We start from the raw sequence: 12,180 nt of genomic DNA on the forward strand, positions 1-12,180 counted from the left end.
ATAGGAGAAGATAGTAAGCTACACATCAGAGCAAAAGTTGGATATAAAATTTGATTTCAAAAAACTTATATTTACCAAGTTAGCTTGATGAAATTTGTTATGGAGTATTAGTTGAGGAATCGCTATAATCTCACAAGAAATTGTTTAGATCGCACAACTATAGCATATAGCTGCCATACAAATTGATACATAAAACTCAAGTCGTTGTATGGGAAACTGTTTTATTTGTGGAGATATCGTCGAGAAATTCGTCCATTATTGTCCGATACAGTATTAAAACCTTCAAACAAATTCTTGAGATCGGATCACTGGAGCATAAAACTGTCATACAAACTAGTAGTTAACGTGTTTTCTTGGTGTTAATTAAAAACACCATATTTCTTTTGTTTCTAAAATTTTATTAAAGCTTGCCATATAAAGAAAAAATACCGAGCAAAAATACATTTATAATTCAAAAATAAAAAAAATTTATCAAGATAAAAAATAATAATTTAAAATTTTCCGGCATTTTCAGGTATTTTGAATGAAATAAATTGACTTTGTGATGCAAATTTCACATTTAAACTTTTAGATATGTCAGTATGTATGTATGTAGTATTATCAAAGCGAATGTGCACAGTTTGAAAAGCACTGCGCTGAGTGCACGAGCATGCGTGTGAGTTCACGGCCAATTATTTGAGTTATCGCCGAGCATTTCACTGGCGGCGCTCAGATTGCTGTTCTCCAGCTGATCGGCATCCATTAAATCGGCGGCTGTGAATGGTTGTCGTTGTTGTTGCATTTGTTGGTCGTCTTGTTGCAATTGCAGTTGCTCGCTTTGTAATTGCAACAAATCTTGCGCTGGCGTCGACTGCATGCATTGAATGACACCGCGTTGCGCTTGTTGTTGCTGCTGTTGTAGAGCTTGCTGTGGTGGCTGCTGTTGATATGGTATTTGCTGCAGTTGTTGCTGCGATTGTTGTTGTAGTTGTTGCCGCGCTTGTTGTGGCTCAAATCTTTGCATGCTCTGTGCGCTTGTTGACACTAATTGCCCCGACGGCGACTGCGGCGTCATTATGTTCAACAACAACTCGCTCATCTTCGCACGAAATTGCAAGTTCTGCAACTCGCTCATGCGCTTCATTTGCGGCAAAAAGCTAACCAGGAAATTGTAATCCGAATCACCCACGTGACTGGCGCTATTGTCGCGTGTCATATCCATGCGCGTCGACTGCATCAAACTCTGCTCCTCACGCTCCAAATTCTCAAGAAAATGCACTTGATCGTCGGCACGATTCGAACACTTGCAGTTGGGCGAGCGGCTGCTGCTTGTGCCGGCTATGGCCGCATCTTCGGCAGCATTCGCAACGGATATGGAATTGGAGAGACGTCGCACAGCTTGCGGTGTGGCGGCGTTCTCGAATTGTTCGAGCAGCTGATCGTCGTCCTCATACTCATCTTCGTCGGTTGTGTGGTGTGGTTCCATTTTAATGTCGCAAAAGCTGTGAAAACCGGGCGCATCGTCGTGTGAGCCATTCGATCCCTCGCCTTCGCTCTTGTGTGTAAGCGATTGATATCGCGGACGACGGCTGTCGTTTATGAAACTCATCTGATCGAAGTAGGCCCATTTGCTGCGCACATCCATAGAGCTGTCGTAGTTGCCGCTCGCTTTTAGTCGCTCAACGCGTCGTTCACTGCGACGCACTTCGGCGCGATAGGCATCGCGTAGGTTCTTCCATTTTCGTTTGCAGTGCTCGACTGTTTGTTTTTGTGTGTTTGGAGGTGAGAGAGAACATAATTTAAATAATTTATTGAAAATTTATAGTTAAGATTAAGGATTGCTTTGTGATAAATTTGACTTAATTAAATGCGTTTTGAATTGCTTTTTAACTTAATAGGGTTTGGCCACGAAGTTTCTTTTACCCAGAAGGAAACGTCGGAGACCCCATAAAATTTAGTCATATCTTTCTGTTAGGTCTGTCAGTTTATAGGGAACTGGTGCCTCAGTTTCTGTGGTATCATTCTGAAAATTTATTCACGTTCTTTTCTGTTCAAGTCCCTGCTCATTTGTCGGAATCACTGCTTTCGGACGACTGTAGGATATAGTGGCCTTACAAACTAAACAATCAAATGTCTATTCTTGTATGAAAAACTTTTTTATTTGACGAAATATTCTCATCAAATTTGGTATGGATTATTGGCAAAAGCAATGGTATAATTTTCTAAGAAATTGTTCAGATCGAACCACTATAGCAAATAGCTGCCATACAAACTGAACAATCAAGATCAAGTACTTGTGAGGAAAATTTTTTTATTTGAAAAGATATCTCCACGAAATTCGGCGTGGATGAGTGTCTAAGGCAGCGGTACAATCCCTGGAGAAATCGTTCATATCGGACACTTATAGCATATACCTGTCATACAAACTGTTTGATCAAAATCAGATTCTTATATGGAATGTTTTTGTTATTTGTGAAGAATATTATTTTAATAATTTTTTCTTCTTTAAATTTTTTGCAATATTTATTTCAAATATTAATATTCTTTTATACACCACCCTAATGTCAGAGTATGCGTTAAATGCTAAAATATTATCATAATTATAAAGTAATTTGGTGATAATGTTGCCATGGAGACACCTGTCACTTAGTTATGACACGTTTTAAATAAACAAGACTACAACAAATCCAAAAATACATAGCTACATAATTTGCCTGCATACATACATACATACATATGTACATATAAGCATATGAACCTAATTTTGATCGCGAAACAAGAATCGCCCAAAACAAAACAGAAAGCAATAAACTGTAGTCAGAAAAGCCAAATAAAATGAATTTCTTTTTTTTTTGTTTTTTGCATACCGAACCGAATATCAGCGCTTTTTTAGCTTTCACGCATTCATTTCTTTCGCTCATTTTCATACGCAAGTGGAGATAGTATTTATATGCATACATACCTATATAAACATATGTAAGTATATGTACATATGCGTGTGAATGAACTGGCTTACTTTCGTCTTCAAGCATGCACAACTGTACTTGCTTGACGAAATTTTAACTTAATCCATAAAATACACATATGTATGTATGTACATATATAAGCACGTGATTATTAGGAGTTATATAAGTATATTCACTGGAATATATGGCTACTCACCATCGACACCGAGACTTGCGGCGATTTCGGCCCACTTTTGCGGCGTATTCGTCCTATCCTTATACTCCCCGTAGCGTACATCCCAAATAATGGGGCGTGCCTTCACCTCTTCAATCAAGCGACGTACATCCAAATCGTTTGGCATTTTTCGCGTTACTAAAAACTTGTCGTAACGTGATGTCACACACCGGCGCGCGATTTCGTATCGTTATAACGAAAAATACGAAGCGCACACGATAATAACAACGAAAGTCGAACACAACAAAGTGAAATGTGGCGCTCACAGGAGAGCTGCAGAGAGCGAACAATAAGCAATAATAACAAAAACAAGAGGGAAAAGAAATTTTGTACCCGTGCAGACAGCCAAACAGGCAGGCCGGCTGATAGGCCGGGAAGCAAGCAGGCAGCAAGGAAGGTAGGCTGAAAGGCAAACACCGTCGTTATAAAAGTATCTAAAAGAGCCAAAAATGAGCACAATTGAGTAAACAGAACATTGGCAATAACAACGACAGTCAGATATCCAGCGAGACTGCAGAGAGATTCTTATACATATGTACGCATATGTACATGTGTACATATGTATAAGTATTTATATATGTATACGTGGCTGAAAAGGCGATGCGAATTTAGCAATGCAAATATTTGTACATATGTACATATTTACAGCTATATATACGCACTTTAGAAGTATATCATCTCCACTGGTTGTCAAATATTGCGCGCAGCTGTCGCTCTGCAATGTTTGTGTATTTATTGTTGTTTGCTTTTGTTAGTAGACATTTTATAGTTAATTAATTTGTTTGTGCCAAAGTCCAATACATATGTATGTACATATGTACTATGTACGAATGGTGAATCTTAATCAAATGGAGCTTTTTATTTCGTTTGTGGAAATATTGACTGATAGATATGGATGTGTGTTTGTATATACAGTTATTACAGATATTATATATGTATGTATATACTTGTATATGTGTATACTCTGTATACACCTATCAGGGTAAAAAAAAGTTTGGGGCGAAGTTTGTAACACCCAGAAAGAAGCGTCGGAAACTCTTTAAAATAAATACATACATATGTATATATATGTAGATACTTATATCTACTATATAACTGACCAAGCTAACGAACTGAGTCGATTTTGCAATGTCTGTTCGATTGTTTCCCGCTCTGTATATTGCCGAACTAATCCCTTAGTGTTTGAGATATCAAACTGAAATTTTGCAAACATTTTTTTCGCACTAAAAATCTCCTCGTTTGTCGGAATCACAGGTATAGGACCCCTTTGGGATAAAAATTTTTTGTCCTTGTATGAAAAACTTTTTTAATCAAAAGATATCTTCATTAAAGTTTCCAAAGATTATTATCTAAGATATTACAAGTAGATCTGAATATATAATTCCGATCACGCCACTGTAGCATAATTGTATAGCTACAAACTGACCGATCAAACTTAAGTTCTTGTATGAAAGAGTTTTTTATTTGACAAGATATTTGCACGAAATTTAAGGCAACGCTCTCACAATACATTTTTTAATTTCGGACCATAATATTTCAAATAAACAAAATATAATTGAGCTATCAAAGTCTAGGAAAAGATCCATATATTAAGGGTAGGTATGTTAAAATAACAGTCGGTGTACGGAAGAATGATATGAAAAGATGGGTATGGTCACAGTATATAAGGCAGACGAATCTTTATGCACTACTGTCAAGAATATCAGAAGTCTGGTATAAATTTCTTTGGTCTACTCCGAGATACCTATGTTCAAAGGCTCCTCGGTTGAACTTAGAAAATCATAGCCCACTAAAGATGTTGAAATGATTCTCGCCAAAAGCTCCAAAAAGGCAAATTTTCAGAAAGATTTTGGTTAAAAATAACTAATCTAAAGATAATGTAATGATTAATCAAGCCAGAACGGAATCAGCTTGGCGTTAAAGTATTGTATTAAAGACTGTCAGAGATAAGAAAATGTCAGCCGAAGTCCAACAAAATGTGTTCAACAATATATGGACCACGAAACAGTTCCCAGGTCTCTTCAATCATTCATCTCGGACTGCTGAATGGTTGGCTGCTTCAACGGCATCCTTCATATCTTTTTATGAAAATCGTCGGACAATATTGAGATTATTTTTTTAACATAATTTGTTTGCTTCAAGACTAAAAAAATAGCTTCTACGAATGATTTAACGACTCATGTGTTATATTTCTTTCTTTAAAGAAGAGAAAGGAGAAAGATAGATAAATATACATATAAGTATATGTACATGTGTTTATATTAAGGTGGCACAAAAAATAAAATAAATATTTTTTTCACTTGGCACTCTGAAAAATAGGTTGTTAGATACCACGAAAATCTTTTCAAGTATGAACTCTTAATTGTAACGTCAAGTAATATATCCATTTTGCAGAGAATTTAATTTTTAATAATAATATTTTTTCAAGTAGCTGGAATCGAGAAATGAATTTTTCTATTTGATAATAAGAAAAAAGTTGAATATTGTAAGTGGAGGACCTTCACGTTACAATTAAAAGCTCATACTTGGAGAGATTTTCTTAGAAACCTCTAGAGAACCTATTTTTTAAAGTACCAAATTTTTTATTTATTTTTTAAAGTAAAAAAAAAAGTTTTTGAACCACCCTAATATGTATACGTGTGTATAAGTATCTACATTTGACCAAATTTAGCACTTTCATAATAATACTACCAGTCGTTGACCTTTATAATGTAAAACATTTATAAACGTGAACAATTTTAACACACTCACGCACAAATATACTTATAGTATATGTATGTACATATATGTTGAAATATTATTATATTATTGTCGTCATTCTCGCCATATAAATATGTTTGTAGGTGTAAAAATATCTGGAGCGAAAGGAATGCGTGATACCATTGATAAAAGATTACATGTGGACAAGCGATATATGTATGTATGTATGTATGTATGTACATACATATAGTTTGCTTACTGCAAGAACTTCTTAACTCGAAAATGGAAGTTTTAAGTTAATTATGTAGAAGTGGCTATTAACTAAAGCTTTATATTGTGTCAAAGTTTCATGTTAATATTCGTAATAGAAAAAAATGTAAGCATTCGATTTTTTATAATAGCCGATACCTGATTGATAAGCCATCGTAACTCCGCACCTCACTTTTTTAGACACGCCTAATGTACTTACATACAAACTTATATACATACTTGCGCAGATGAGTAACTGCCGGCAAGCTTCGAAGGTTGGCAGAGAGTAAGAGCACAAGAACAACAAAAACATGCTTGCTGGAGCAAAAGTGCGCGAAAACGTGAAAGCTGGGAGATTGTGATTACCATTTGGCGAATATGTCTGCGTGTAGAACAAATCATTTTATTAATTGCTTCAGAGTAATGGCGAGAGAGAGTGAAAATTTAAGTTTTATTGGAACGATATATGTACATATGTATGTATGTACTCTAACTAGAAGAAGGCTCGGCAGACGTTCAAATAATATTTATTAATATATGTTCCTACCTATTTATATGTTTATATATAAGTATGTATGTGTTAACTTGAGTGTGGAGAGCTGGAAAGTTTTGCAAGCACTGTAGTTGGTATGCTTCTACTACCCGCTGTGAACTTAAAGCAGTGTGTTTAGTATACTTATATGAAAAAAACTTTGACTGGTGATAAGTATAAGTATACCTGGGGGTGACTGCAATCCGAATATATCAGTTAAACTATGAAGTATCTTATTGAAATTTAGAGGATATCTGGTTGGCTTACCTTAGATGGCTGATCCCTCTAGATGACGGACGATCAAACTTACAAGTAGATTGTTATGCGCAGTCTTTGAGAAACCAGATGAAAAAAAAACTAGTTGAATAACAGCTATCGGCAATGCGATGAAATCTAAAAGTATTAGACTCTAGGTATTTTAGCCTTTAGTAGGGAAATTCGCTTAAATAGTATTGAGGGGATTCTATTTCATTCCCTTCCAAGCAGCCGATGCAACTAGCAACCGATAAAATTTTTAATTTTTAACGGATAGTGTCCATCTGTACCTTCTATGACAACTCAAATGTGGAACTTGCTGAGAGCAAAGAGCTCACATACGATTTACTCTTGGTCAGAAGGTTCTTGCGACTGCTCAGCAGCTAGTTTGACCAACGCTTGTTGAGCTGCTCTAAGGTTCAATAATCTAGTAGTGAACCGTAAGATGACAATGGAGTCTCTATCCGTTTTTACTTTGCAATTTGTGAGACTAAATTCTTCAGTCTTGAAGTTTCTAGTAATACTGCTTCGGCAAAGTAATCAAACCATGTAACTTAATGCCAGGCGAAGTCTAGACATCCCTTGACTAGTCTTTAGTGCACATTCAGCGATCTCGAGTCTAATACCACCGCCATATTATCGGAGTGAATAGTCACCACTCTGAAGGGGGTCGCGTTCTGGAGTAGTACTTATATCTATTGCTACTTTTAAAAAGCCTAAAACTGGAGCTCATGGATATTACTCTTCCCACAAGCTTTGAATCACTCGTAAAAAAGCTCACATTTCCTCTCCTCCAGCGAGTGAACAGTGAAGCGCCGTCTTGTCACGAGCTTCAATTCCAAGCATTAAATAGTCGGTTATAATTTCACGATAACTGTCGCCATTGACGGTTACATTCTCACCGGCATCATTTTTGAAGAAATATGGATCGACGATTCCACTGGCACACAAACCGCACCAAATCGTTGTTGTTTCTGGATGAAATAGCAGCTCTTGAATCTCTTCAGATTGTTCTTCGTTTCGGATCTTCTTGGAACTTTTCAAGAGCCAAATTAGGTGAAATCCGTGCTAGAATTACTGAAAACATTTCTTCACCCAAGGTCTGTCAAATTCCAAAATTACAAGGGTTTAGAATGTTCGACTCCAGTTGAACTTTGCCTTTCCTTACTCGTTTTGAACTTCAAGAATATTTTCCATAACAACATTAGCCACATTGTCAGTATTAAGATAACCCGAGCCACAACTAACGGCGCTTGGGCACAAATAAATACCGTCAAATGAATATTTTAATAGATCCATAAATTATCCACAAATGACGAGCTGTGGAATTGAAAATGAAATTACCAATCGGCAAGCAATCATTTATGGAAATAACACAACATTTATTGTTGTATCGCTGCTGCTGTCATTGGCTGCCCTGCTACTGTCAATACTTTACAGTTATTCAAAGTGTCATGTCATGGCAGTTAATGAATCCGACGGCTGTCCGACAATTACAATATGACGATTACTATTTGCCATATTTACTACTGGACATTGCATTACTGCACCGACACGTGCACCTTTTCCGCTGAGCAATTGAAAGAATTGCAATATATTGCCACCACTGCAAGAATTAATATTAATCATATATGTATATGTACAATTTTGTACATGTATGTATGTATATATGTTTGAGGGATATATAAATCGACGTTAGTGAAACTTTCTATGCATTTGTGCATCTTAAGCTTATTACTCAACGATCTTGAGCTGATCTTGTCAAAGTTGCAACCACAAATCAATTATTGTCTGCCTTGCTGCTTGCTGTACTGCGGCAGACACTTCATATCTGACATACCTGTACGCATGCACATATTTACATAAAAAAATACGAAGTTGTTGAAAAATTCAGACATCAACAAGCTGGGATTGTCATGTTGACATGACAAAGATTTTCATATCATCAAAACAGCTGGGCAGCGACAGCGTGAGCACGATCAAATATGTATGTTAATAAAGCTATATGCCTTAAATGCATATAAGTATGTATGTATAAGTACGTCTGTATGTATGTAGGTTCCACTGCTTGTAAGATCAGCAACAGGTCGACAGCGCGCCTTTGACATGGATGACGTGATATTTGCATTTCGCTGGTCAGACATGAGGAAATATGACATGACAAGGGGTTGTGATTGACAATGGTGAGACAAGCAACAGCAATAACAGCAGCCGCAACAACAACAGCGACAGCAAACATGCTACACATAAATTACGGTGACTTTTTTATGCTAATCATCGATCATGAAATGATGCGTGTGAGGGAAAAATGAGACAAGCTGCGATGTATTGTTGTTGTTGTCGTATTTTTAAAACAATTTTGTTATTGAAGCTGGTAGGTGTATGGATAGTTTAAAACAAAATTGTCGTGAACAAATATTAATATATCTACAAACACATTTTCTGATTAAACAACTTATCTGAATTTAGCAGGTTTTGATTGGTTGGTGGATTGTTTAAAAAGGGAGGATCATAAGCGCCAAGCCGCAGGCAGCCGACTTAAGCCGTAATTACCTCCATTGTGTTTCCGGGTTTAAGCCTTAACCAGCAAATCAATGGATTTGGTAAAAACCTGACTCCTTCCTTCTCCAGCTGCCCAATGTCGCTTAAGTTGGAGTATTGGGAGCCGTGGAATATGACTCTTCTCATTCGGCTAAGGGCTGGACACTCGTATAGATATTGTTCTAACGTCGCATCATTATTCGCCCATGCTCCGCATTCTGTCTTATCCACTTTTCCATTTTCAGAAGATTACTAAGATCTCTTTTGTCTTGCAGCAGAAGCTTTTTGATCTACCTACCATCAGCACTACTCCAAAGTAACATTCGTGGAGTAACCAAGTGTTGCTTGTGTTACAAAACCTGAAATGTTTCTCTAGACTATTCTTAAAGGGTGATTTTGAGGGCCTCGTAGAAGCTGGCTTTTGTAGTCTGCTTCTTTGCCAGCTCTAATAGTATCGTCCTGGCACTTGTTTTGCGGATCCCTTTGATCTTTACCTCTGCTTCTTTTAGATTCACCTTGCTTTGGATAATTTTTAATATCTCGGCGTGACTATTGTTTTTTGTTGACTTAATGATCATAGCTCCTGCTTGTCTCTTGATCCTAATATTTGTTCTCGAATTTGCACCTGTATTCTTCACTTGTAGTCTTTGTCTATATGTTTAGGTGCTTCTGTTACACTTCCTCCATCAGTGTAAGGCTTCTTTCTTCTTTTAAGCAGAACTTTTTTCCGCTAACCGTTATTTTCTTTTCGTGACCACACTTCGTATCAAGGTTGCTGTTTCGGGGGTCGTGATTCATTTGCTTAAATGGTTCCGTCTTAGTTCTTCTACGAAAAGCCAAGTTTTACCGTAACTCTTGATTACGTCAAAGAGTTCATCTACTTGTGCCGTTCCATTCTTGACATACATGCTGATATTCATCTCTTTTGCCATCGCCATATTCATTATTTATATATTCTTGTACTTTTCTAAAGACTCCTCTTCTGCAAGTTTCTTTTGGAAGATATTCTCTTGTTTCGGTGAGTTTTGATTGGCCCGAGGATTTGGTGTGATCGTTAATACAGGGGAGTAAGTATTCTACTTCTTCTACGGAAAACTGTATTCCTCATCTTGGCCGTCTTTCTTTTGATGAGTTGTTTTATCGTTTTGTTGTTTTGTTGTTTTGATGTATTCATTTCATGACAGTGCGCTCCGATTAGATCCGCTATCTACGCATGTTGGGACAATTGCTCTATATGAACCACGTGTTTATCTATGCTAGCGGGGAATCCACCGAAAGGTTGACCCAAGTACTTATAGGAGCTTGTGTGCAGAGCCAGGATCGGAGACGACTCAACTAAACCTGTACAGCCAAATTGATGGTAACGTGCATTGAAGGTACTTGAAGACCTGTCAGGGTTTAACGTGATGGAATGAATACAGCATTAGCCTGTCAGATATTTCGGTGAGGTGCCACTGTCTTACCTGTAACTATTGAGGGGACAGAATGCTATTCTCACCAATCCTTTGTCTAACTAATCCGTTGCGAATTTCCAGTCTACCATAATCAGGATCTTAATGGCCGCGGTTCTGATAGGCGTTTACTCTGACGTCTATGCTGACTACTGGGTTCATCCCTCGTTGGGAAGAGGGGTCTTTTTGCATTTTCTGAGCAAATTTACCATAGTAATGCATATGTTTTTAATGCCATCAGAAAGAAGAGATTTCAACAGTCATAAGGCCAGCTCACATAAAAAAAATCTGAAATTTTAGCTTAAGACCCTTTGACCACATATTTTTCCTTCCTTTTCCCAACCGCAGCTCGTCGGTAAATTATTTATGTTTGTTATTTGATCTTTCGTTTCCGATTGATAACATCCAACTACGATTTTTTTTTAATTACCTACTCTGGTCTATATGTTCCAGTGGAAGGGAGAGGAAATGATGATTTCGATGGATGGTGCAATAAAACCGTTTGGACTTCATCGAGCATGGTTAGTACCTAAACTATACTCATAACGCGGTTAAAATCTAATTCCCTTCTCTGACATCTGCTTATCTCCTTTGGTATATCCAAATTACCCAGAACCGATCTTCATTGCTACGCCGCAAATTGTTGGTGATTAGGAAAGAAATTGACCAAAAACAAGTATAAAATTGCAGTATGCCATTTGTAGCATCCAATTAGGTTGATTGTGTACGAAAATGATTTCCTTAACTACGAGATGCTCTGCAAACAAAGATTGCACGCTTGAAAGTTTCCCACAAACGATTCGGCGTAGTCTCAACGTTTCTGAGCATCCAACGACTTGATGAAGAGCTTGTTTCTTCACCACCCACAAATCACAGCAGGGAAGACATGTTGTTGTTAATTGCACAATATTGCAGCTGCACACAATGGACGGGACCAAAGAAGATGAGCTGAGCAGATGAGCTTGTGTGCGAATAAAAATACGTAGATAACCAAAGGAAATGCCTTTACGAGCGTCTGCCTGACTTTTGGTGGCGTGCTGATGATTTACCTATAACATTTATTATGTTGCAAGTTTATTGGATATGATTGCCAAAAAGAACAAAGCGTTTAATATCGATTTTTGGCAACATTTTTACTGCCATTTAATTTATTTACTCGTATAATTTTATGATTTTTCAATAAATTTGCTGGGAAATTTGTTTATTTTGCCGCTCAGAATTATTCGCGTCCCGAAATATGTTATTACAATGCCGCGTCGCGTCGCGGCGTCGCCAAGTGAATTTTCGTCAGCG

At 37.2% G+C, this 12,180-nt stretch overlaps 1 protein-coding gene across 1 annotated transcript; it reads right to left on the reverse strand.

Annotated features, from left to right (window-relative positions):
• Positions 1 to 506: 506 nt before the first annotated feature.
• On the reverse strand, positions 507 to 3,309 carry LOC120777492 (probable serine/threonine-protein kinase fhkB). Its single transcript, XM_040108835.1, has 2 exons — positions 3,142 to 3,309; positions 507 to 1,737 (listed from the first exon to the last, which is right to left on the reverse strand). Exons 1-2 carry the CDS (start codon positions 3,284 to 3,286, stop codon positions 662 to 664), a joined length of 1,221 nt encoding a protein of 406 aa, XP_039964769.1. The 5' UTR covers positions 3,287 to 3,309; the 3' UTR covers positions 507 to 661.
• Positions 3,310 to 12,180: the final 8,871 nt, after the last annotated feature.

This window comes from Bactrocera tryoni, chromosome 5 (assembly GCF_016617805.1).
Source record: "Bactrocera tryoni isolate S06 chromosome 5, CSIRO_BtryS06_freeze2, whole genome shotgun sequence".
NCBI classification, from domain to species: Eukaryota; Metazoa; Arthropoda; class Insecta; order Diptera; family Tephritidae; genus Bactrocera; species Bactrocera tryoni.

What these genes read in the sequence shown, in the direction of transcription:
- LOC120777492 (XM_040108835.1), bottom strand. Translation starts at nt 3,286, where the DNA reads ATGCCAAACGATTTGGATGTACGTCGCTTGATTGAAGAGGTGAAGGCA. An exon ending in CGCAAGTCTCGGTGTCGATG is followed by an intron (nt 1,738 to 3,141) that starts GTGAGTAGCCAT and finishes AAAAACAAACAG; the next exon opens with TCGAGCACTGCAAACGAAAA.